At 37.5% G+C, this 24589-nt stretch overlaps 6 protein-coding genes across 16 annotated transcripts; 4 read left to right on the top strand and 2 right to left on the bottom strand.

The window, feature by feature from the left end:
• The first annotated feature begins 397 nt into the window (after positions 1 to 397).
• On the top strand, positions 398 to 2674 carry LOC103334275 (uncharacterized). Of its 9 annotated transcripts, none has more exons than XM_089055297.1 (5): positions 409 to 550; positions 760 to 810; positions 1126 to 1231; positions 1471 to 1592; positions 1934 to 2674. In XM_089055297.1, the coding sequence occupies exons 3-5, from the start codon at positions 1189 to 1191 to the stop codon at positions 2474 to 2476; spliced, it is 708 nt and encodes a 235-aa protein (XP_088911423.1). In that variant the 5' UTR covers positions 409 to 550; positions 760 to 810; positions 1126 to 1188; the 3' UTR covers positions 2477 to 2674. The 9 variants fall into 9 exon arrangements, with proteins under 9 accessions (XP_016650665.2, XP_088911427.1, XP_088911423.1 ...); XM_089055296.1 differs by having other exon boundaries at positions 416 to 550; positions 682 to 810; XM_016795179.2 differs by lacking the exon at positions 760 to 810 and having other exon boundaries at positions 398 to 550.
• A 2002-nt stretch (positions 2675 to 4676) lies between these two features.
• On the bottom strand, positions 4677 to 6233 carry LOC148916053 (wound-responsive protein-like protein). Its single transcript, XM_089055412.1, has 2 exons — positions 6055 to 6233; positions 4677 to 4905 (listed from the first exon to the last, which is right to left on the bottom strand). The coding sequence occupies exons 1-2, from the start codon at positions 6123 to 6125 to the stop codon at positions 4833 to 4835; spliced, it is 144 nt and encodes a 47-aa protein (XP_088911538.1). The 5' UTR covers positions 6126 to 6233; the 3' UTR covers positions 4677 to 4832.
• A 4901-nt stretch (positions 6234 to 11134) lies between these two features.
• LOC103334276 (Integrase-type DNA-binding superfamily protein) lies at positions 11135 to 15886 on the top strand. 3 transcript variants are annotated; one of them, XM_016795352.2, is made up of 8 exons: positions 11135 to 11420; positions 12088 to 12156; positions 12532 to 12642; positions 12909 to 13036; positions 13761 to 13845; positions 14357 to 14537; positions 15259 to 15380; positions 15467 to 15886. In XM_016795352.2, the coding sequence occupies exons 3-8, from the start codon at positions 12600 to 12602 to the stop codon at positions 15601 to 15603; spliced, it is 696 nt and encodes a 231-aa protein (XP_016650838.1). In that variant the 5' UTR covers positions 11135 to 11420; positions 12088 to 12156; positions 12532 to 12599; the 3' UTR covers positions 15604 to 15886. The 3 variants fall into 3 exon arrangements, with proteins under 3 accessions (XP_016650838.1, XP_088911027.1, XP_008235440.1); XM_089054901.1 differs by lacking the exon at positions 12088 to 12156 and having other exon boundaries at positions 12538 to 12642; XM_008237218.2 differs by lacking the exon at positions 12088 to 12156 and having other exon boundaries at positions 11136 to 11420.
• A 537-nt stretch (positions 15887 to 16423) lies between these two features.
• On the top strand, positions 16424 to 18492 carry LOC103334277 (Mitochondrial import inner membrane translocase subunit Tim17/Tim22/Tim23 family protein). The gene is made up of 3 exons (XM_008237220.3): positions 16424 to 16855; positions 17011 to 17115; positions 17958 to 18492. Exons 1-3 carry the CDS (start codon positions 16654 to 16656, stop codon positions 18230 to 18232), a joined length of 582 nt encoding a protein of 193 aa, XP_008235442.1. The 5' UTR covers positions 16424 to 16653; the 3' UTR covers positions 18233 to 18492.
• A 244-nt stretch (positions 18493 to 18736) lies between these two features.
• On the bottom strand, positions 18737 to 21205 carry FHA2 (SMAD/FHA domain-containing protein). Its single transcript, XM_008237221.3, is given in 4 exon segments — positions 18737 to 19188; positions 19481 to 19638; positions 20475 to 20642; positions 20645 to 21205. Coding segments are annotated over 4 exon segments (1005 nt in total). The 5' UTR covers positions 21114 to 21205; the 3' UTR covers positions 18737 to 18978.
• An 82-nt stretch (positions 21206 to 21287) lies between these two features.
• DPMS3 (dolichol-phosphate mannosyltransferase-like protein) lies at positions 21288 to 24183 on the top strand. Its single transcript, XM_008237222.3, has 4 exons — positions 21288 to 21411; positions 23190 to 23319; positions 23415 to 23522; positions 23771 to 24183. The coding sequence occupies exons 2-4, from the start codon at positions 23218 to 23220 to the stop codon at positions 23831 to 23833; spliced, it is 273 nt and encodes a 90-aa protein (XP_008235444.1). The 5' UTR covers positions 21288 to 21411; positions 23190 to 23217; the 3' UTR covers positions 23834 to 24183.
• The last annotated feature ends 406 nt before the right edge of the window (positions 24184 to 24589 follow it).

Here is a 24589-nt window from a genome sequence, read left to right as displayed (position 1 = left end):
ACCCAAACGGACATGGATGGAGAGGAATCCGAAGATGCATTGCAGAATGAAGAAAGGGGGTGGTTAAGAAAATACATATTTCGTAAACTTTTTGTTTTCTTGGCCTATCTAACAAACGGTAACCTTTTCAACACAGAAATATGTCATCTTTAACTTTTCATGTTTATAGTTACATTTTAAGCTTGTTTGTGGATATTGAAGAACTTATATTCATTTCCCACATTTCGTCACCGATTAAACGGTGTAGATCAGAACTCTTAATTAATCAAACATTTAAAAAAAAATTAGTGGGTTTGATTAATGATTAATGGTTTATTTATTTATTTTGTTTGTATTTTAAAACGCCACCGTATTGAGTGTGCTGACCAATCTCCTACACACCCAAAATGGGAAACAAAAAGAAAATGTGGTAAATGCATGCGAGACATAGTACACATCTAGTCTCTTTTCAGATTTTCTTGAATCTCAATCTCTTTGGCTTTGGCTTTGCATTTGCATTTCTCAAGGGTTTTAAAAGAACTGCCACTGATTCTCTGCGTCGAGTGCTCAGGTACAAAACAACGAGTACTTTCTCTTCCCAATGGCTTCTTGTGTCTTTTGTTATTAATGGGGCTGCTGTGATTCATGGCTTGTTCACTGAGTTTCCAGTCATGGACTCATGGGTATTTTGCATTTTTTTAGCTTTAAGGCACAGAAGGTTCTTCTTTGTTGTTGGCTTGGTGTGTTTCTCTTGATTTTGTGTACTGGATTTTGCTTTAGCTCCCTGCAAGAGAGCTGGTACGTTCGGTGGGGTTGACTGAACTTTCCAAGGTCAGAAATTTAGGATTTTTATCAATCGAGGTGCTTTTCTTGGGTTCGTTTAATTCAAATCCCTTTTTTGTATGAACAAAGATAGTAAACCCATTTTCCAAGGTGAGAGATATTCATGTTCAAGTCATTTAAAGAAGAATTTTGCTTGCGCCTACTGTTTTCTCTGTGTTCTGTTTCCCTTTGGACTGTTTTAGCTTTTGTTGTAAGCACCAACAACATTTTCTTTATCCTGCTCATAATAATAGACATTAGTATTATTAATTTGAGTTGTTGCGCTAATAAAAATGTGTAATTAATCTCCTTGTTTTATCAAAGGAATAACGAGATAGATCAGAAAGGCCACCAAGTGAGCTCTCTGCATCGAGTTTGGAATCAACAATGGTGAGCTTAAGAAGACACACACACTTCAGACTATGCGCTGGTAAAAATGTGTTGAAATGTGATATACAAGATATGACTAATTGCCTTAACTTGTTGCATACACCTGTATTGTTGCACTGCTCTTAGAATTTTTGGCATGCGTATTCATACGAGTTTTAAGTTGGGCGATTATAACTTTTCAGTGCTTTGAGATGAATTTTATGTTTTGGTAACTAAGAATCTGATTTAAATCTGTTCATTCTTAAATGAAAATGGTCACCAAATTATAAGTCTTTGCAGGAAGAACATCACTTCCTAGGTTTTGTGACATCAGAACTGCCCTGACTTCTAGCCATGCAAAACCGAAGAGTGTGCATCGGATGCGGTCAAATGGTTCAAATGATGTAAATCAGCCAGAGAGGGTAAGAATGGATTACCAAACAGTCCATATTATTCTATCACTTGCATCAGATGTACCTCTGTTTTCTTTGAAGGTTTTACTAACATGTTGAGGCACTGATCTGATGTAGGATGATAACACTTCAAGATCAAGACTTATTGTTTATATTTTGAGAACACTTCTATGACAATGACTTAGAAACCTTAAATAAGGAAAACTTTGATGTGATTTATATTCTGGTGTGTAAATGTCTTGTAAAATTCAAGTGCATAAGATTCAATGCTTGATTAATATGTCTTGAGTTCTAGATTCCTTTGTCTTATAACTAATAACATGTGTATATTCCAACTGTATAATTTCCAGAATGCAACTGCTATAGGGGCATCCGCGAAGGTTTTCACCGATGCAGTGCTGGCTTTGCCTGCTTTTGCAAATGTGGGAAGTGAGTCAAGACACTCTCGTATACCGAGGCGGTGCTTTGAGATTGATGGTAGTTCTCTGGGGGCTTATATATCTCAAAGCAACCAAGTTATACCCTTGCAGAGCCAAATAAAAGACCAAGAATCTTACACCCTTCAGCTTGACAACAAGATAGAGAACTTGCAAACCATGGTCAGCAAGCTAGAGGAGAACACACAGCAAACCGGTGAGCTGGACACTGCAAAGGTTGAACTTGAGAAGCAGCAAGCAGACTTGGAGATGCTTGAGTTTGACAAATTACTTTTGCAAATGGTTGAGAAGCTGTGCGGGAATGTAGAGCTCATGCATCAAGTAGACTTAGTGATGGGTGAGCCTAACCAAATGCAGCTGAGGGAGATTTTGCAAAAGGTTGAGAAGCTGCGTGAGAATCTCAGAAGCTTCGCTTCAGCCGGTGTTGTGGAGGATTCTGCGGCTCCAACAGACTGAGAAGACAAAGAGAGATTGACTGATAACTAAAGGCTAGTTTAGATTAACAGAAATAGAGAGGAAAGTAAACATATTTTTGGGAGCTTTTTCTTTGGTATGTATCCAACCCACCCTCTTCAAGCAAAGCCCTGTGGGATTGCACATATACAACTCAAGTGCTATTAGTACAAATTATGAAATTAACTACTACTTATCACATGCAGATGGTTATTCATTTTATCATGATTTTTCTTTTTCAAAAATCTCATAATGGTTAAGTATATGACAATTTAAAGAACTAAAAACGTGTAAATTTTCCTACATCTCTCTAAAGCTATGGGCATACAGCATAGGGGATTATTAAGCTTCCGTGACAAGAATATTTATTCACATATCTACAAGAGTTCGACTCTCGACCTCTTTTCCCTTGAATAAATAGGTAATTAACAATTTTTTGTCCAAACACTAACAAAGTACATTAGGTTATAATACAATGCTATAGCAAAGTAGATTAGGAAAGAAAATATAAATGCTCAATAATGTCATTTGGATAAATGAATTCTAGTCCTTTTTTTAATTCCCTGGTTGGGTTTGGAATATTTAGACGAAGACCTCTACGCATTAACATTCGAATTTACCAAATTATCATCAGTGTGATTTTCAGTCACAAGACCAATAGTGTTTCTAATCTTTATTGAGTTAAATTTTTGTCTCTTTCCCTTCTTTTTTTTTTTGGGTGGGTTTCGCCCTTTTCACTGGACTAAATTCCGTTGGCTTTGGTCGGTGATTTTTGTCTTTAATATAAAAACAAAAAGAGTTTCTTTTTGGATAATCACACCAATTAAAAAGGGGAAGCGAGGATGGCAAAACGCTAAACTTTATATCTCCCACAAAAATTAATACATATCCCCAAACAACACAACCCTAATTCCCAAGTAAAGGCCGAAACCTTAAAGATGAATTCTGCGGTACTTATGAAGATGGTAGCACCAGATAAATACTTGAAGATGGCAGACTTGTTTAGTCGCATGATTTTTTACCTGAGGTTGCTTGGTCTGCACAAGAAACCATCCACTTTTCGCAGTATTTGTGCCCTAGTGAAATTCATGGGCCATAAAAAAGAGTTCACCTGCAGGCATCTGGCTCAGATAAAATTTTTACTGCCCGAAGCCATACAGATAGATGCAGTTTATGTGCAGGACATTAAAACTGGGCGCATGAAACCAGACTTGAACATCACCTTGCTGTTCCACGACGTTTTTGTTCTTGTACAATGTGATGGTCAGTCTGAACCGTCCGATCAATTTGAAGCTCTGCGCCAGCTTTTTGTGTCTAGGCTTGTTCAGTTTTTGTCTGAGAATCCTGAGGCTTGTGATGTTCCGGAGGCTGTGTTGCCTCAGCCTTTTGGCCATAATGGGCAAGAAACTCACGCTGCAACCGCAATTGAAACGGAGATGTTGGCGGAGCAAGTCCCCTTCCATATTCATCAAGATTTCTTGAACCTCAAGATACAGGACGACCTTCAGCAATTTCATTAGGTCTTAAAGTTGTTTTGAGATTTTTTTTAGATTGTTTGTTCTTTCAATTTTTATGATCTTGTTCTTTCAATTCGAGATTGTTTGTTGACATTGGGATGATTTTGCTCATTGCTTCGTTGGGCAAAAGAAACCTACCAGCTCTAGGTCTAAAATTCTTTTTCCTTGCAAAGGACTTGTAACAGAAGAGGTGATGATTTCAAATCTCTCTCCCATTATCGTTTGTATCAACAACAAAAAATTCTTCGAATGTTGAAACGAAAACCACAATTTTTTCAGTTGTACTACACCCGGAAACCTTCCAGGCAATTGCATAAGAGCTTGATTGTGCACAATCGAATGGGAGTGAAAATCGAACTCCTCCCAAGGCAATCCAACTAGCTAGGTTGTAGTTGTGCTAGTTGATTGCAATCTGGTGAAAATCCACAACACACTAACCCCCGTGGAAAACTTCGGTAATTTTTATAGATAACGCGGGTAATGATGCAATTACCAGATAATTAATTTAGTACTTTACACAATTATGTATCAAAGGCAAATTATGCCGGGGAATGAAAAGGTCTCGCTTTATAAGCATTGCAGTTGGTCAAAATCACCACGCCTCATACTCAAGGCTATTTGCAGTATGAGAATACTTGATGTTTCATTCCAAAAGGAACTAAATTTCCAAACATACTAAATCATGATTCGGAAGGTGAAAAGAACTTTTAACTATAAATGTATTGTTTGAAAAGATACAGATATGCCATGACAGAGCAAAAAGCTTGTCTTAAACAAAATACTGATCATATTAAGAGCCTAGACTTCTAAACCGATCCATTGCTTATCATGCCAAGGTTCTTTCACTCATTCATTACGGGCTTGTTCTCACTGGCCTTTGGCCTATGTTCCTTGGGCTTCTGCTCTTCCAACTTCCTGGGGTGTCCAACAAAAATACAACCATATGTCAGGAAGAACCTCATGAAAACAAGACCAATTTCTCAATACAAGAAAGAAACAAAGGAAAAATAAACAAGACCACGCACCATATAAAAGGGCAGAATCCCATATGCAAGACCATACACTATATAAATCCTAAACACTATATAAAAGGGTATTAACACTATATAAAAGGGTACTAACAGAGCAGAACACCATATGCATTCGACATGTAAAAGTTCGAAGTAAGCAGCACTTCAATAGAGAAAGGGACACAAAATTACCAAACAAAAGGGGCGCCGCGTCACTTAAACTCTCAATGAAACCCTTCATAAACAGGCCTCAATAAGTTAACCATTTTTACTTGGTTTTAGAGATTATACATTTCCCACAATGTGGATCCCATTAAAACCAACTACGGCTGCATAGTAAAGTTTTAAAGCATTTGCAGATGATAATACAGGACATCTCTAATGACGTACAATTAGTTATATACTAAAGCAACAAATAATGAACTATAATTTATCGAGCTCACATAATAGTTGAAAAGAACAAAGCAGAACAAGCTGCACCTTAGCATATTATTAGTACAAGTGTGCGACCAAACACAAAATATGCATACATTCAAAAAGTGTTTCCCTGTTTTAGAATCAAAACCAAGCATTTTACCAAAATGACGACTTCAGTTAACAATGCATATGCTAAAGTCTGAAAAAAGCAGCACTTAAATCATCAACTCATCTTCCACAGCTATAATAAAAAGTCAGCTTTTCATGATTCAATACAGGATTGAAAAAACCATTCTTGCTCAAACTCAGCTCGACCAGGCCAAAATACACACAAGCGAAAGAAATGCATAAAAAATTGAGTCAAATTCTTATCCATACGTTTGATTGTTTGAAAGCATAACTTATAAACCACCGATTGAAATCATTTCCTCGCTTTCACGTCGACAAAGTTAGAAGACCAAAATTTCCACAATCAGAAATATCTCAGCAAAGGTTCGAAACAAAAAGCCCCAATTTCACACGAAATAAACAAGAGAAAAAAACCCACAAAACCTAAACAAACGGCTATTACAGTACAGAGGTTTGCGTGTGGTGATAGAGATAACAGAGAGAAGGAGATTGAAGAAAAGGGAAATACCTCTTATCGGAGGAGCCTCCCTTCTGGCTGAGGAAGGATCGGAAGAGGGGTGAGTTGACGTCGTAGATCATCGTTCCGATTACTTTGGTTTGCTGATTGTGCTCTGACGATTTAGAAAACCCTAACCCTAATTCGCTCTGAGTCGTTTGGCTTCCGCAACCTTCGGTTAAAATGCGGTATGGCGCGCTTTTATATGGGAGAAGGCGGTGACCGGGTTTTTCTAATCGGGTACCCGCCTCAACATCATATTATCATTGGGCTTATGGTCTGATGCGAAAATTCAAGCCCAACTGGGTGCTCTGAAATCATTTTTTCTTTTCACAGAAAATAAAATTCTTTTAAAGGAAAATTTCTTCAGACATTTTTGTATAGAGTTGGCCCATGCAGCTGGCCTATCGAAGATCACTCATTAACGCCCTATTTAATACTTTGGTGGACGATGATGGTGATAGTCTGATAGAGATAACGTAAAAAGATGATTTCATTTGTTTACTCATACACAATAATCTCAGAGATCCTCATTCATATGCCAACTTTTTGAATCAGTATCATTTTTTTTTAAAGTACAAATGATAGTCTAAAATACAGTAGAGGAGAGTTTTTCATACACATATATAACTAAGATGCAAGGGAGGCCCTGAGCATAGGCGAACAAGGCGGTCGCCTAGAGCCTCCAAATTAGAAGGGCCCCAATTTTTATAAACCACTATATACACGTAGGGAAATTATATAGTGCATATGTATGTTTCTTTAAAAATTGTACTATATTAATATTATATTAAGCCCAACTGCTATTAATAAATAAATAAAAACCCAATTATTTACTCTAAAACTAACAAAAATGGAAACTTAATAAGGGATCATTTTTTTTTTTAAAGGCTTTTTCTAAAGTTAAACCAGTTGAATAGGTTAACCAAGTGACATATAACTTAGCAAAAACCAAAAAACAAAAAAACCTAGCAGCATATAAAGAAATCTGCTCTACTCAACACAAGAAAAAAAAAACAAGCAGTTTATTATTGAATATCTACTGCAAGAGGAATCGATCTTCGAGGAAGAACAAGAAGGTAAAAACCTACAAGACTATTGCTTATATTTTCTATTGAAAAATACATGATAGAAAAACTTGATTATGCAAAGTTAATTGATACTTTGGCATCGAAAAATGCAAGATGAGTGATGTTTTGATGCATTTTATAAAGTTGTTATGTGAATTACATTTTGTTTATTTATGTTTAGGTTACAATTATGACTTTGAGTTCATATAATTTTTTTTAACTTATCAATATATACATATATACACACACATAGAGAGTAGAAGGCCACATTTTGGTAGTTCGCCTAGGGCCTCTAAAACCTTAGGACTACTACTACTAAAATGTGATGTAGATTCAAAACTGAGATCTCTAATATGTAAATCAACATTATTTTTCACTGAACTAGACCTCGATGGCTTAATAATTAAGATATTTGCCATATCATATCAGGCTTTACTCTATCAAATGTGAAAGTGACAATAAGGAAGATTATAAAAAAATAAAAATTTAAAAATTTAAAAACAAATGTGAAAGTAGAATTATTGGAGTGGAGAGGAGAGTATGGACCATGGACTTTAAATGAGGCAGACGGGCCATAACATGCTTGATTGGGAGCGCACTAGACTTCCAAACGTGCGAATTACGGTGATAACCCTTTGGTTGTCTTTCTTTGACATTGTCAGCTTTAAATTCTTTGTCGAGGAGATTTTTCTTTTTCTTTTTTACTCTATCGACATGAGATGGTAAGATACAATTCATCATCATATATGATTGATGGCCAGTGGCAAACTTTATCTTGCCAGTAAATCCAGCTTCTCCAACTTAGATTTCAAATGCAAATTTTGAATTTTGTGATATATGTGATAATTTGATACTTTTGACATTAAATTTTACGGGACGTCAATTACATTATACTTGTTGCCTTCAAATCCATGTACGACTTGGTTTAGTTTGAATTTATCCCTCCAACTTCTGTCATTTAATGACCACCTAAATTTGACATATATACTGGAGGCACTGACGTGCCAAAGCCACCTTAGTGGGAGAAAACATGTATATGGAAAACCTTAATTAAGACCTTTAATTGTCTTCTCACATGTTATGTTATGTCATTTAATTCATGAGGTATCTCCCTCCACGTAGTATTTTAGAGTATCTTCAAGGGAGATGTCAAATGCAAAATGTAAAATTTGAATTTGATGGCTTATGTGGTAATTTGACACTTTGAAAAAAAAATTAACTCCATCTGGAAAGCCAAATATCATATTATTTTATTATATTTCTAAAAGAAAATGGGACCCATATGATGCATAAAGTTTTAAAAGAAAATAAATGATAGTGGGGTCTATAAATAAAAAAATATTAAAAAAATATTTAACATCAAGTTTTTTGATATGTTATTTTTGACATATCTCTTCGAGCCTTCAAATTCTTGTAGAATTTGACTACTCGGTTGGAGCAACTTTAATCTTCAATTTTTGTCATTTCATATCCATATAGCAATATAATATATCGGTTAAAAATGTTCTTATATCACCTAAGATGACATATCGTTTAGAGATTATATCTATAATTATTCAAATCACATTATTAATTGCTCGACTTCTTCTAATAGATATGTTAACGAGGTACGCATATAATTGCTGGCTCCGTGTAGAGCTCCCGGTAGAAACAAATGTTGGCATAACTTTATGATCATCACATCATCAAAGAATCTGACTACTGATCTTTTTATGCTAAAAACATACGTATGATTTGACTAGACTCTCTTGCTACGATCCCATCGGACGGCCAATATGCGGTTATCATAGTATATGTGGTATATGAATTCATCCGTACGAGATAAAGTGGGCCCACATGACGGAAGGGACCAAAGTTGACCACCTGGGCATCTAGAGACAAACCAAATTCCGAAGATGCTATTCAACTCAGCTGTTTCTCTATCCTTACTGCATTTTGGGATAAATTAATTTCTGTTTTATTTTGTTTGGCCTTGATTTTATACTTAAGTAGCACCTATGTAGTTAGCATTAAAGCTCCTTTTCTTAATTAGGTCAAAGTTAGTCGAAATGTTGACGTGGCAACTACAGATTGGACGAGATTAGTATTTTGTCTAACTTAGGGCTCGTTTAGGAGTGCTTCTTTAGGAAGTACTTTTGCTCATAAGTGCTTCTAACAAAAGCGCTTTTATTATAAAAATCTTGAATTTTCATAAAAAATTAAAGTGCTTCATGAAAAAGCACTTGGGAGTGCTTTCAAGAAGCACATAGCACGTGCTTTTCTAGGAAGCGCTTCTATGACTCAAGCGCTTCTAAACTTTTCTGCCAAATCGAATCGCTTTTAGTTATCGAAAACGCTTTTCACCCTTCCAAAAGCACTCCCAAACAGGCCCTTAATTGACCAAGTCAATGAAAGGGGCTTGATTGCAAAAGTTCTTACCTACAAAGGCATTATTGTCATAATCAAAATTCATGAATTATAATAAAAATACGTGGATGATAAGGCTCTTGTAAAACCCACAATATTATGAGTTTGTTTTTCAAGTGACATTTGGAAGGGAGGATTCAAATACATAACCTCAAGTATATAAGTAATTACTCCTAATCAGTTGAACTATAAATTCTTTACTACAATACTGTGAATTTACCTTCTAAACAAATTATAGTTATAAAAAAAAAACTACCATGTGATTCATGGTAATTGGTTGCATCGGCCTAATAACCGAGTGAGTTGAGTTATAAAGCATTTTAACAAATTGTCATGGTTGACAGTGTATTAAAATCCTAGATGTTAAATAAGAGACATGTAGATCAAGTACTTAAGAACAATTATTTATGTACTCAAAGTCCTGTATTTGAATTCCCACTCATCTAATATTGTTTGTATACAAAATCCGAAACAATAAATTTTGAGTTCAAAATCACAATCAATTCCTAGGAACCAAGGCAAAGTGTAATATACTAATAATAATATGTTCGTTTGATTAGACAGGTTAAGTACTGATTAGGGTAATGATTAGGCAGAAAAATAACTTTTTTGCTTTTTGAAAAAGTTTTGGTTTTTGGCAAAAATCAACCCCCAAACCCAAAGGCCTCGGGGTGGTGTGGTTGGCGGGACATTATCTTCTTTCTTATATGGCAGGCCGTCCATCCAATCACCGTTTCGTCGGTGCCCCTCGCTCGCTACCAACCAACCCACGCTAATAATAATTTCTCTAACCCACCCTTGATATTTGTTTAATGACTGACTTATCCCTCTCCCCTCATACTATTGTGTTATCTCATGTGCACGGCAGTGAGGATTTTCTATTGGGATGACTACATTGCCCTTTTTGTTTCTTTCTGCAAATTCATATCTCAATCATGTTAATGTTATGTTGCATAAGATTGTGGGTTGGGTTGTACTTGTATCTTGTTTGATTGTTCATTGCTAATGAAATAGGTAATTGGGTACGTAGGTTTCATATGAAATAGCAGCAACTTTAATTAATTTCTTTCTTGTTTTACATTAGTAAATACGTTATCATTCTCATCTGAAATGATAAACTCAATCACTTCTCACCTCTTACCTCTAACCTTGTTGTATCTCCAATTGTCTTATACCAAAAAAGAAAAATATCGAAAAGAAAAAAAAGAAGGAAAGACATTCATTGTGGTTGAAAGTAAAAAAAGAAGGTTTTGAATTAATGAAAAAACATTGATTCTCACTTTATTATCCACCACATGGGTTTTAGCAATCTTTTGAACAAGTACTTACCCAAAAGAAAAAAACTTTTGGAACAAAAAACCTTGTTAAGCACATGATAATTGGACTTGAAGCTGAGTATTTATCTCTAGGTGAGCGGAAACAACAAGAGACAATTTTATGAACCAAAAACAGAAATTATTCAGGGGTATTTTGGTCAACTTATAGACAATGGCACCTATTGGCTAAGGCACAAGGGGTAATACCGAAATTTCAACCAAATTGCTAAAGTACACACAACACAAGTATACGTTCTGCTTTCTACTATTCATACCCTTCTCTATCTAAAAGACCTGTCTCTCTACAGTCGCACCTAAATACCACCACCAGTCCACCACCACCCTCTTCTTAATAATACAAAAGCAAAATTAAATGGGAAATAAAAACAAAAGGTGGTAGATGCATGAGACACAAATACACACAACACTCTCTCTCTCTCTCTCTTCGCTCACCACCTTCCCTTCCTTATAAATCCCAATCTTTTTTGCCTTTGCCAGGGATTTTAATTAATTAACACCTGCCTCTAATTCTCCGCGGCCTCTGTGCTCTGTGCTCCAACAACCGCCACCTTTTCTGCCTCCTCAGGTACAAAGAAACTGACTCTCTTTGCCCAATGGCTTTGTTTTGTCTCTTTTCTTGATGGGTTGTTTTGTTTATTCATGGTTTGTTGACTGAGTTTGTGGTCATGGGCATTTTGGGTTGACGAGGTTGGAGCCGCAGAAGGGTTCTTCTTCATTGTGGGGTTTGTGGGTTGGTCCTGATTTTCTGTGTTGTGGCTTGTGTGAGAGTGTATTTGGTGTTTTCTTTGAATTTTGGCTGTTGGGTTTTGTTTTTGCTAATATCCCCTTCCGTGAAAGGTGGTAGGTTGGTGGGTTGACTTAGCTTTCTAAGGTCAGACATTAGGAATTTTTATCAATTTAGGTTCTTTTCTTGGATTCTAATCCCATCTAACATGATGGATGTTTTAGTTTTCTATATGCAACTTCATGATGGCTGGAAGTATTGTCACCTTGCACCCAATTCTGAACGAATGAGAGATATTGAAGTCATGTAATGGATGAATTTTGCTTGCCTCTACTGATTTCCGTTATATTCTCATTCCATTTGCGACTGTTTTAGGTTGTATAAGCACCATTAGCATTGTTTCTCTACTCACTTTAATCAAAGGCAAACACGGTTCTTTAGTAACTAACAGGGGAGGTTACTCTTAATTTTGCCTTTAATCATTAATTTGTTCCTGCCATGGTGACAGGTCTGAGTCATGGTGACAGGTCTGAGTTACTCCAGTTCCTTATAGCTTCTGTTGAGATGATTTGTGGTGGTAGGGATAAAAATCGGAAATACTTTTAGACATATGACTACTTGATGATCTTTTTTCCTCAATTCCTTCTCAATTATGAATGGTATTGTAGTAGTTTCTTTGGAAGTGCAGACCTTCACTTATATTGCTTATGAATTTCGTTGATGTATTGTAAAAATAGTCTGTTCTGAAACTTTTATCCTTTAGTGTTGTTGTATGTAGTTACTGTCACTGTGTTTTGATTTCCTTGCTTATTTGTGTTTCTAGCGCTTGTATAATGTAATAAATATATAATTTTTTGTAACATTATAATTGTTACGTCGTTCCCGTTTGAAATTCAAAAATATATACATATATTTACGTTTTATTATAATAGTTCTGCTTGATTTATCCCAGGAATAGGTGGTACATGAGAAAGGCCATCAAGTGAGTGTTGTGCTTCAATAATTAAGTTGAAATAAACCATGGTGAGCTTAAGAAGACGCAGACTCTTGGGGCTATGCTCTGGTAATAATCAGTTGAATTGTGGTATACAATATATGATGATTTCTTTTGTTGAATAGCCTATATTCTTCTTCATATTTTATTTTTAAAAAAATCCTGTATCCCTCTTCTGCTCTTAGTAATTAGCTTGTTTATCCATTTTGAGTTTTAAGTTGTGTTATTGTAACCTGTCAGCGCTTTGAGATAGATTTGCAGTTTGATGACTAAGAATCTAATTCAGTAGGTTCTTTGCTTATGCTTAAATGACACCAAATTCTTGGTCTTTGCAGGGGTAAGTCCTGTTCTAGATCCACTTCCTAGGCTTTGTGACAATGGAACTGTTCCTCAAAATTTTACTTGGACAAATCCTGTCAGTGTGCATCCCATGCCTTCAAATGATGCAAATCAGCCAGATGGGGTAAGAATGGATTATCAGTCAGTCCATATTACATGCATCAGATGGGCCACTTGTTTTCTTCAAAGGTTTTATTAGTGTGTTCAAGACACTTGTCAGGCAGGATTCCTAAGATTTTAAATTTATATACGTATGGCAAGAGAATACTCCATATATATATATATATATATCTATTTTAGAAAGAAAAATGTGTATGCTGCTGCGTGTCTTGATAGCGTTGTTGCTGTTTTATATGAAAGTAAGCTGAGAGGGGGAACCTGTGTCAAAAGGTAAGCTGATGTGGCAAACCATTTGAGATGTTAGTGCCCCCAGACCTTGTTTTGTGGCCAAGTATGCTCTTAATTCCTAGTTTCTTGATCTAGAAGGTTATACAGCAGCATGTTCTTGTACAAATATTTATTTTGAAGGATTTAATCAGCCAAAAAAAGAAAAAGCAAAACCATAAGTACGGAACCGAAAACTCTATTTTGGAAGAACCCACTAGAGATTCTATATTCCTTATCAATTATTTCTTGCCTTTTCTGGTTAGTTTAACTGGCATGCCATACTCAGATATAATCCAAACTTAATTCTTCTTAACCTATTCTAAAACTCAGGTGTCTAACAGCATAAGTTTCTATGCTTTATTAATATGTAAAACAGCTGTCACGGTGTATATTCCAAAATGTATTATTTGCTATTCGTGTCTACTTATGTTCATTTTAGCTGATTCTTTATTTATTACCAGAATGCCAGCGTGAAAGTAGAAGCTCGGTCGCCAACTGCATCTGGTTCTAGCTTATCCAAAGAGCAGCATGATCAGCAAGTTGCAGGTTTGTTATTTAAATTAAATTTGTTATCATTTTGTAACCCAAAAAAATTTGCTATCGTTTCTAGTGATGTATTAGATAGATTAGAGTGCTGGATGCCTTGGCGACTTCATCCTTTTGAAATCTGTATCTTTTGTCTTTACGTAATGAGGAACATCGTGGTTATTAAAAAAAGGACAAAAATTTATTCTTGTGGTTCTGTATTTATTTCTCGGAGGAGATGAGAGTTTTTGATTGTGCAGTTATTTTCTCCTTTTGGTATACTTTGCAGAGGTTAGACACACCCCTCTTTTGATGTTTTTAATCATATATTTATGTGCAACTCTATATATAAATACAAAAAATCTTGTATTTACCTAGGAATCCTGCACACAACATATTATTGATAATAGAAATACTACAATTAATATGTAAGTTAATCCTTTAAAAAGGGTTTGAGGTGCAATGTTGGTTTTGGAGGTTTATGCCAGTGTTTCAATTTGATATTTTCTAATACATAATATGCTATTTTCAGGGCCACCAATAAAACGCAGAAAGCGACATCGGAGAAAGCATTTCCAAAACCAAGAACCATGTCTAATGAGAGGTGTCTATTTCAAAAATATGAAGTGGCAAGCAGCTATAAAAGTTGACAAGAAACAAATCCACTTGGGCACTGTTGGTTCACAAGAAGAGGCTGCTCGTTTGTATGACAGGTACAACTGCATCTTTGTTAATATGAACAATTTATATCAGATGAGCACTATAAGGAATAGCAAGAATGTGTAGCATATACAAGGTCTTCCAGTTGTGCATAGCCCGTTGATAATGATCGTTCCCCTTCAAAGAGAACGTATACCAGTTGACATAATTTGGAGAACCACAAACCATTTACACTTCTCTTTTGTCCTTCCTGGGGAATTCTCCTTATTAGAGGTTGGTCATCATGTTGTTACAAACAGTATGAACATAGGTTCTTCTACATTCTACTTTTTGTTGCACCTTCAAATGAAACAATATTAGTCTTCATTGTTGCTTCACTGGTTTTTCCTGCCCACATTCTTCAGACAGGGTCTCCATTAGATAGGACATGCCATCCTAAATGTTCATTCCAGCCAGTTTTCTGCTAGGCGTCTAAGTGTTCTGTGTCTTAAATTTTCATCAGTATCTTCTTTTGTCTTCTAATGGTTAGCTGTGTCCTATACTCTCCCATCAGTTTATTTCTTTTATTTCTTTTCTGAATTTTGTTCTGCAAGTCTATACTGTATTGTGTCTGCCCTTGCCAATATGATGTAGTGGTTCATGCCACTCCCACAACATGCAAAAACATGAACACGAACATGATAAGCCAAATGGGAAAAGGGTGTAAGCGTTATCTATAAAATGCTATATTATAGCACATATATAACTTTGTTAGTATTATTTATTTGGATTCAGGGCTGCTTTCATGTGTGGGAGGGAACCAAATTTCGAGCTTTCTGAAGAGGAGAAGCAAGAACTCAGGAAATTCAAGTGGGATGAGTTCTTGGCCATGACTCGTCATGCAATCACCAACAAAAGTAGTCTTTCCTCTTGTCTTGTCTAATGTTCCTCAGGCTTTATGTAGTTTAACTCTCTCATGGTTTGCTTTCATAAAATATTGCAGAACACAGGAGAAGGCCCGGGGCAGAGTCACACAAGAGGTCTGAGACTCCATTGGAAAATGGTGACTGGGATGACAAAGAAGAAGTAGACAGTCTCTCGGCTTCAGAAGATATGGAGCAGGATATGTTAGGCTCTTGAAGATAATGGTTCAAGGAGAATGCTTAATTTTCTATTTCTTAGCAGTTAAGTGCTAGCTGATAGGCCTCCATTTTTTAGTGTATAAAGGCCCACATTAGGGCAAATGGTACATTTTATTGTCTCTTGATAGGCAAATGCTCCCAATAATTAGTCTCAGATTAGAACCATCATTAGTCGCTAATCGCTAGTGGTCAAATAAACCCATACAAAGCGATAATTATATTTTTCCGGTGGAAATTTGCAACCTCTTTTAAGTTGTTAATGCTTGAGAAACTTATTTCAAGATCCATATCATCTGTAGATTAATTTATTTTTGATTTCTTGTTAGCTGATCAATGTGATCACATCCTAAATTTGATTGAGATACTGCTATATCACATAGCAATGACCCTGTGGCCCGAAGTTTAGCAATACTTCTTGTGTAGGTCACATTGGTGAAAGCACATGAATAAGAAATGTTAACTCATTTTTTTCTTCGTGTTTCTTTTCTTAAATAAGCCCATTTAGGTTCTTGAAGTTCAAATTTTGCTGAAGTTTTCTTTAACAAAACGTGATTAATTTTAGTTAGTTAGCTTTTTAAGTGATGATTAAAAAAGTAATTTTCAAAACGAGAAAGATTTTTCATCAACTCTTCTCTCTCTTAGAAGATGTTTGTCGATATCGTATTGAAAGCGTGTCGATATTATTGTGAGATAACATGTCAATAACAAAAACGTACTAACATGTTATCGGTGGTCTACATCTGACTATACGTAGACCTGCGAATCCGGTTCGACCACAAAAATTATGAACCCTCTTGATTATGAATTATATTTTTGAAAAGAAGAGAATTTATTCTTTTTGGGCCAGTAAGAAAAAGAAGAGGACTCTTCTTCTTGGGCCGGTGAGCAAACATAGGAGATTGACAACCAACCCAGAAACCGACCCCATGGCCTGCGCAACACCGCCTCCCTTAACAAAACGACTCAGAATTTTTCACGTTGAAGACTGAAGTGAACTCAGGCGAAGCTGAAAAAGAGCAAAAGCAATTTCATAGCTTTCATAATAATCATGGCTTCAGATGATCCCAAAGCTATAGAAGCAGAGCCTCCATCTTCGTCTTGGAAGGAGCGCATCGTCTTTCCCACTCTCCTCGCTGGGATTGTTGGTGGAGGAGCTGGTTTGGTCTCCAAGCATCGAAAAGTTGTGGGTCTTCCAACCAGTTGTGCAACATATGCTGCTAATTTCGCCATTGTCACTTCTTGTTATTGCGGTAAATTTCATTGCTTTCTGTTCGAATTTCAATATCCAGCTTCAGCTTTATGTACCCATTTGATTTGATTGGTTATGGTGTGTGAAAATGCCAAATTGGGCATGTCATATGGAAAAGGAGCTGTGGAATTGTAATGGGTTTGTTTGACTTGGCAGGGGCTCGTGAATATGTGAGTGTAACTCGAAAAACTGGACCGGATGATCTGGTAAACTCTGCAATTGCCGGCTTTGGTACTGGTGCTATTCTTGGGCGTCTTCAGGGTTAGATTCCTTCAATCTTTCTCTCTTGTGCGTGTGTTTGGAAACTAGCGTGAGAAATGGGGTTTACTTTGCTGTGATCAGCTTGTGTGAACTTTCATCATATGGGATTGGAACAATGTGATAGTTAATGACTGAAATTACCTTGCCTGTTAACCTATAGACTAGTAGCTTGGACTTGTGTCATTCATTTGCAGTGGTTTGTACTGTCTATCTGACCTAACCCCAGCTAATCTCGGATGGCAGTAATATGTTTTGGCTATTAGGAATGCGTTCTTTGTCCTGTAAAAGAATCACGAATTTAATTTTTTGGATTCTAGTAAGAAATGTGAGCTCAATTGCTGAGCTCTAAGTCATGTAGTCTTTCTTAGAGGAACTAGGGAGTTTCCTGATTCCAGTGAAGTTGAGATATAGCTTAGCTGGGACTTAGTTGCTTTAGTAGAAATAATCCATCCATTGCCAGCTTTGAGCACGACATCACTAGTTGAGAGACATGTTTCTTTACTGATTGGGCTATCTCTATTGATAGAGCACATACTCTACAGCCGTGGTATTTCTGACTCTCGAATTTTCCCTCCCAAGGCCTTAGACCTCTTTTAGACCATACAATACGTTCATAGGATCTGGATATGCCAGCTTGCGCTCAACTCAACTAACTCCCGGAGTCCTCAAACCACCTGGAGCCATCAACACAAACTTCTTGGCACACAAGTTGCGTCCGTAAAATTGTGGATTGCTATTAGAAAAAGGGTTATATGTTAATTGTCTCCTTAACTGTTCACACTACTTTGAAATCCTGCCTCCTGACAAAACGTTGTTAAATTGTTTTGCTCATTGGCATGCAGGTGGTCGAATTGGTGCCGTACGCTACTCAATCATCTTTTCTGTTGTTGGGACAACAGTGGATTATGCTACAATTAAACTAAGACCTGTCTTAAAGAGCTACAAAGAATCTATGCTTGGGAGTAATGACGGTAAGAATGCTGGTTGGCTGAAAATGCCTGAGTGGTCTCCTATCAAAGTACTCGATGAGGAAGCCCTTGCTGCAAAGCAGGCTCGTGAAAAACAGATGTATGCACAGAGGGCAGCACTTGGTAACCTTAGCAAAGAAGAGTCCTGAGATTTTGTTAGATGTATGTAGAATTCTTATATATGTCAATAATAACATTTCTGGGGCATGCTTGTTCGCATTTTTAGTTTTAATTGCCTTTCTGTTTCACTGTTAATCACCAGTTTTAGGGATGAATTTGCAGTTTCTACTCGCTGTACTGGTGAGGTCTTTTTAAATGTCAAAAAGACAGAAATATGCAAGTTGATTATTGACTTTTGGAATCAAATTCAAAATCAAACATTAATCAAAATTCCTCATTTCTTGCCTAAGTGCTGCATTCTCTACTGTGGTGCCCTCTATTTGTTCAACCAACTCTAAAGTCTGATAGCACGAATGTTCTTGCAACTCTTGGCTCGTCCAAGGTGATGCTTATATTCTTTATAAATGATGTCGAAGGATTTTTTGGCAAATCCTTCAATGAGATTAGCTTTGCAAATTTGATTCTCTGTACTATACATTCAAGCAAATTTGTGGTAATGAAAATTTCCACACAAAAACGAATAAGAAAAAAAATAGAAGAAATACCGCTAAGGGTTGATGTTGCATTCTGTAGACATCAATGGAAAGAAAAAAAATTGTTCCAGGGATAAAAAGTATCGTTACCATCATGTACAAAAAAGCCATTAGCCGATATCATTGCTAATCGTTTTACATCTACGCAAGCTGGGGTCTAGAGTACTCCACAACTCACCGCAATTGTAAACTACATTGTAACAGATCAGCATCAAGGAACCTCCCTGTGATGTCTTACAATTTTATGAAAGCAGAGAGACAAGGGAAACAAATTCCAGCGTTACACGGCCCTTGGACCTTGTGTTGATCACAAAGTGTTCTGGGTATTTTCTTAGCAACATAAGCAAGCCGTACCATGGTTTCCCTTTTGACTCAGGGCCAGGCCAGTCCTCAGAAGTGAGATACCGCCGCACTCGAGTGTGATGCCAAATGCTGCTATACTGCTCGACCAACTGAACACGAGTGACATGGGAGTAAGGCAGAAATCCAGGGTTTAAACCTCATAGAATTCGCATGACAAAACCAGAATTCGGCACACACATATATACATGCAAAGCAAAAGCCTAAAACTGCCAGTCAATGGCCATTGGGAAACAAGTGTAATTTGTACTCAGATGCATTCTACATACATAATCATTAAACAAAAGAAAGATCAATGCAGTTGCTTTCGGTAAGGAAGGAGTTGAAGATTAGAAACTAAATAAGTGTTAAATATTTTGTTCATCAGAATATATCAAGACTAACCTCAGTATGAAGTTTCTCCATAGGCATCCATTCTCCAGGACCACAAAGATCAGAAAGCACTGTAGCAACAGATGACACAACGTCCTTTTCCTCCAAATGCAGAAGTTGCTGATTATCGGTGTCTCGATCAACCCTTGATCTTCCATCTCCCTTCTTCTCTGCAGAGATTAAAGATAAAATTATGTCAAAGAAAGAACAATAGTTACAGTTTATAGGTCCAAATAAACATGCATGTACTGTTTATGATTAAAACTTTTAAAAGGGAGGAGAAAAATTGTCAATGCAAGTGTTCAAAATCAGGGAGGAAATATATATTTTGAGTGTCACCATGGTTCAACATCAAACAGATCAATCCTATAACTAGTGTTCATGTAATCCTAGTATTCATGGACACATAGAACAACCTAGAAAAAAAAACACAAGCAATAATATCAGAAAGACGGCCAAAGAATCTACAGTCAGGTGGAGCTGGAGCTAAAGAAATGGTTGTGAATCTATGGTTTGCCCTGGTTCCTCTGAAGAAACGAAAAAACACTAGTTCACAACCATTAGAGGTAAACATAAACCACAAAATGATGAAGACAAAAACTATTCCGATAAGGAACACAATGAAATCAGAGAACAGAACCAGGAAGAAAAAAACTGAAAGCGGTAGTGCCACAAAATTCAAAATGCAATAGCGTAGCATCTAGGACGAGTGTTGTTCTCCATCGAGAACAAGTTCAAAAGTTTCTGAAACAATCTCCTACAGACTGTGAAACAAACAGAACAATGCAACTCAAAACCCCAACCAATACTTCACAGAAATTCAAGCAGAAATTGGCTGAAGTCCAGACTGAACTTAACATATGATGGAAAACGCTTGACAATATCATGATTCATATGATTCAAAAAACACGACTTCACATTACAATTGCTATATCCACAATAAGTCCATCGATTTATCAAACTCTAGGCAAGAGAAAGAAGCAAAAAAAAAAAAAAAAACACTAACCCAAAGCTCCGGCCTTGCCTGACCCAGAACCCGACCCACCACCATACGCAAAACCCTCATACCCTTCTCTCCTCATCTTCTTCCCACTCCCACTCCCACCACCGCCACCACCACCACCACCAACATCCTCCTCTTCCTCATACTCCTCCTCATAAAACTCCCTCCCCTCCCCTTCTTCACAATCGGCCCGGTCCCCGAACCCGAATGGTACCCGTAATGAGTCGGGCCCACCGGGCTCGGCACCGCCACCGAGGCGGCGTAATGCCTGGGGCCCACAGGCCCACCGAGAATACTCCTCACCGGCAACAGAAAATAGAACTCCTTGTCGCCGATCTGAAGAAGGTCTTGCGAGTCGAGCTTGACCGGCGCGTTTCCGGGAAGGTGGAGCACGCCCTCGACGAGGCAGCCGTTCTTGCCGAGGACCTCGAGCGCGAAACGGCGTCGCGTGAAATCGTAGAAAATTCGCGCGTGGTGGCGCGAAATGTTCATGCCGCCGCCGAGGCTCGAGAGGTCGACGTCCACCGTTGATTTCTTGGAATTCCGGCCCAGGATTATGGAGTAGGTCTGCATGTAGTACTCAAAGTCTTCGCCTTGAAGCTTGGCGAAGCCGGCCTCCACATCGCCGCTGGTCGCCGCCATTGAAATTTTCACAGATAGTGGATCGGAGAAGAAACTGATATATGCCCAAATCCCAATTGGGTTGGGTCTACTTCTTCTCAATGACAAATGGGGTTTATGGAGGATTTTATTGAGTGAACGGGGTCAAACTAGAAATAAAACAAATTGTTTTCTTCTTTACCGAAAAGTTAATTTTTTTATATTCGCAAGCTTGCCCTTTGGGGTCTATTTACCCCCCTGAATTTTCTTTTCTGCCCGCCTACCCTAACGAACACTTTCATCTCCTTCGATCTTCTTCTTCTCCGCCAGGAAATTCACGGTAATTCTCTCTACCCATCTCGAAAGACTTAATATTTTTGCTAAAAATCCTTGCTTTCTTTCAAGTTGAGTAGAGTTGTGAGGTTAAATATCTGTCTTTCTTTAACAAATTTATGAGTTTGTGAGGTAAAATGATTATGCATTTGTTTTGGGGAATTAGAGGGATCTATTATTGGAATTTGGTGCACTATAGATACACTTGCTTTTTGTTTGGGATCTCATATGATCCATGGCTTGGCACACATGTTTGCATTAGGGTTTGCTCTTGATTTTTATTGCATTTGCAATGAGTTTTTTTATTTAAAAAGTGGGCAACTTTAATTGAAATGCCAGTCTGCCAGATGATGATGGGAAAGCGCAAGGGCTTTGAGTTTCAGATTACCATTACATGCACTGGAACAAATGAGATGGATAATATGATCTATCCCTTCTGATGGCAGCTAATCAGCAACTTTGCACGAAGTTTACAATTTTACAGTGCTGATGCAGAAGGAAATTCTTCTGTTCTCTCTTCATCTCGTCCTGTTGTGTGCAGGGCATTGATTGAAGGTTCTCACACCTTAATTTAATCATGTGGTTGAGTGAGAGCAGTGAGGGAGTGAGTGACCACTGTCATATCACAACGGCACCTGTCCCCATTTGTTAATTTCTAGGTCATTGGGATAGTAGATTAGGTTGTCAAACCCCCAAGGGAGGGAATGAGGGAGGTGTTTAGGGGAAGGGGAAGGCCTACTGGACTGCGTTAAGAAAAGAAGTGGGTGGTCAGGGCTTTATGTTTTCAGCATTCATGGGTGGAGAATTCCTGGACAAGCATGGTTGAATGAGTTAGTTGGCTCTAAGGTTTAATTAGATGCAGTATGATCTGCGATTCTTTGATATAGGACAGTTGTTCCTGTCATGTAATATTGTAATGACTAACGAGTTTTAGATTTAAAAAGCTGGCAACTTTAATTGAAACTGCCAAGTCTACCAGATGATGTTGGGAAATTGCGCAAGGGCTTTGAGTTCCAGGTTACCTTTTACATGCACTGGAACAGTGAAAAGGATAATATGATCTATCCCTTCTGATGGCAGCTATTGATCAATGATTGCACAAAGTTTACATTTTTACAGTGCAAATGCAGATTCATCTGTTTTCTCCCATCTTGTCCTGGCTTGAGCAGGATAATGATTGAATTGTTCTCATACTTTAATTTAAATATGTGGTTGAGTGACCAGTGAGAGAGTGAGGGACCTCCGGCTCTTATAGCACAGCGGTACCTCTCCCCCTTTATTAATACTTAGGTTACTGGCTTGCCTACTAGTCAAGTAGGTAGTCAAACCTCCAAGGGTGGTGATTGGGTTGGAGTTTAGGGGAAGGGAAGGGCTAATGGACAGCCGGAAAAAAATATATAAGTGGGAGTAAGGCCTGTATGTTTTTTTAGCATTCATGGGTAGAAAATACCTGCACAAACGGGTCATGTTAGCCTTTTCTTTTTGTTCTGAATTTATGAGTACAGTTGAACTGGTTACACTTGCTGTTGAATTGATTGTGTGTGCCATTCTGCTGCATTCTTTATTTTCTTTTTTTGCGGTGTTGCTTGCATATTTAAGATACTTGTTTCACCATGGATACACGTATGAAATTCACTGCAGACATGCATTGCCTTGTGTTCTGGGTCACAATTCTTTTGTTGCTTTAGCACACTTGAAAGACATTTTATGTTATCAAGCAAGATATGATAGTGGTCCACCTGTGGTGCTTTTTTTCTTTTCACTTATGTTATTTGTAACTTACAGAGGAGTGGGAACTCTTCAATATAAATCAATGAAGCATATTGTGAAAATTATGACATTGTTGGTGGCCATCTCTGCCTTGTGGATTGGTCTCTTACAGACATCAATTATCCCACGTAGTCATACTTGGTTGGTGAGTTATTTGTATTTTGGTTGGTTTATGTCAACACCTTTCACTTATTCATGTTATATGATGCTTACTATGCCCTGTTTCTACCTTCTTCCCAGCTACCAATATATTTCATTGTGTCTCTAGGATGCTATGGGCTCCTAATGGTTGGAGTTGGTCTGATGCAATTTCCAACTTGTCCTCAAGAAGCAATATTGTTGCAGCAGGTAGTTTATTTTTCTATTTATTTTCTGTTCAGTTTAGATTGCTAAATCATACTTTTTTTAAGCTCTGTTACACACATCTCTCACCAATTTCTTGTATATATGTTTTGAGTTTGAGACTTATGCATAATATGGATCCATCCTGAGCTTCCATTGTCGGCCTTTGTCATTAGACCACTATCTTTTTTTTTAAAGTTACTGAGAAAAGCCATGTTTTAAACTCTTTTTCTAATCGTTTTTATCTCCTGTAGGATGTAGCTGAGGCCAAGGAGTTTTTGAAGCAGAAAGGGGTCGATGTGGGTGGTTGTGATTGATTCTGCACACAGAGTTCTGCCTCAGTGTTTCGATACAAAGAAAAGACCTAATTAAATGCAGAATCCATTGAACTCCGTGCATTCTAGCAGTGGTATGGTGGAAGACTTCATAACAGTTCATTGCTTCCACCTGACGGGAAAATTGGGAAGGTTTTACTAGGTGAAGCATTGAACCCCTTTGGAGTTTTTAACTTTAACAACAAACATTGAGCCTTTTGGCTTATTGAATTGTGGGAAATAGAAAGAATTTTGGAAAGTGTACATGTTATAGTTGATCATTTCCTGTTTATGTCTCAGAAGAAATTTGTATCCTTTGTTCTTTTTGCTACAAGTATACAGGCTTTTATCAAGTGGGACTCTCTCTCTCTCTCTCTCTCTCTCTGAATGTCAACAAAAATGTATGTTGGGAGATTCTTTGTGTTCTGTCATGGTGGCCCATATATGTACCTAAAGAGGCCAGAGGTGTTTCTCCTGCATCCAGTTGCACATAAAGAGGTCTTCCTGCATCTGTAGGATGCATGACTGGGGCTCTGAACCACAGGGCGCACTGAGGTCAGTGCATCATGTGGTCCTAGTCTCCACCTTCGTGTATGTGAGACTGGATGCAGGGACAAGATCTCTCAGAGAGAATACTTCATCACTAAAGAAGAATAAAGGCCAAAGTTGATTTTCTTTGTTCTTTTTCTTTTGATCCTCATCATGAACCCATGTTCGTATTTGATCTACTTGATCGGAAAGGACAAAGCAACCAGGCAA

The sequence above is a fragment of the Prunus mume genome, linkage group LG6 (assembly GCF_029339155.1).
Source record: "Prunus mume cultivar Tortuosa linkage group LG6, ASM2933915v1, whole genome shotgun sequence".
NCBI lineage: Eukaryota > Viridiplantae > Streptophyta > Magnoliopsida > Rosales > Rosaceae > Prunus > Prunus mume.
Note: the sequence above shows the minus strand (reverse complement) of the source record. Positions and strands in the feature narration are given on the sequence as shown.

Excerpts from the sequence above, each read along its gene's own strand:
- LOC103334277 (XM_008237220.3), top strand. The coding sequence starts at position 16,654 with ATGGCTTCAGATGATCCCAAAGCTATAGAAGCAGAGCCTCCATCTTCG. Across the intron at positions 16,856-17,010 it reads TGTCACTTCTTGTTATTGCG|GGGCTCGTGAATATGTGAGT; the intron begins GTAAATTTCATT and ends TTGACTTGGCAG. Across the intron at positions 17,116-17,957 it reads TATTCTTGGGCGTCTTCAGG|GTGGTCGAATTGGTGCCGTA; the intron begins GTTAGATTCCTT and ends ATTGGCATGCAG.
- LOC103334275 (XM_016795179.2), top strand. The coding sequence starts at position 1,189 with ATGGTGAGCTTAAGAAGACACACACACTTCAGACTATGCGCTG. Across the intron at positions 1,232-1,470 it reads ACACTTCAGACTATGCGCTG|GAAGAACATCACTTCCTAGG; the intron begins GTAAAAATGTGT and ends AAGTCTTTGCAG. Across the intron at positions 1,593-1,933 it reads ATGTAAATCAGCCAGAGAGG|AATGCAACTGCTATAGGGGC; the intron begins GTAAGAATGGAT and ends TATAATTTCCAG.
- LOC148916053 (XM_089055412.1), bottom strand. The coding sequence starts at position 6,125 with ATGATCTACGACGTCAACTCACCCCTCTTCCGATCCTTCCTCAGCCAG. Across the intron at positions 4,906-6,054 it reads GGAGGCTCCTCCGATAAGAG|GAAGTTGGAAGAGCAGAAGC; the intron begins GTATTTCCCTTT and ends TGGACACCCCAG.
- LOC103334276 (XM_089054901.1), top strand. The coding sequence starts at position 12,600 with ATGGTGAGCTTAAGAAGACGCAGACTCTTGGGGCTATGCTCTG. Across the intron at positions 13,037-13,760 it reads ATGCAAATCAGCCAGATGGG|AATGCCAGCGTGAAAGTAGA; the intron begins GTAAGAATGGAT and ends ATTTATTACCAG. Across the intron at positions 13,846-14,356 it reads GCATGATCAGCAAGTTGCAG|GGCCACCAATAAAACGCAGA; the intron begins GTTTGTTATTTA and ends TGCTATTTTCAG.
- DPMS3 (XM_008237222.3), top strand. The coding sequence starts at position 23,218 with ATGAAGCATATTGTGAAAATTATGACATTGTTGGTGGCCATCTCTGCC. Across the intron at positions 23,320-23,414 it reads CACGTAGTCATACTTGGTTG|CTACCAATATATTTCATTGT; the intron begins GTGAGTTATTTG and ends CCTTCTTCCCAG. Across the intron at positions 23,523-23,770 it reads AAGCAATATTGTTGCAGCAG|GATGTAGCTGAGGCCAAGGA; the intron begins GTAGTTTATTTT and ends TATCTCCTGTAG.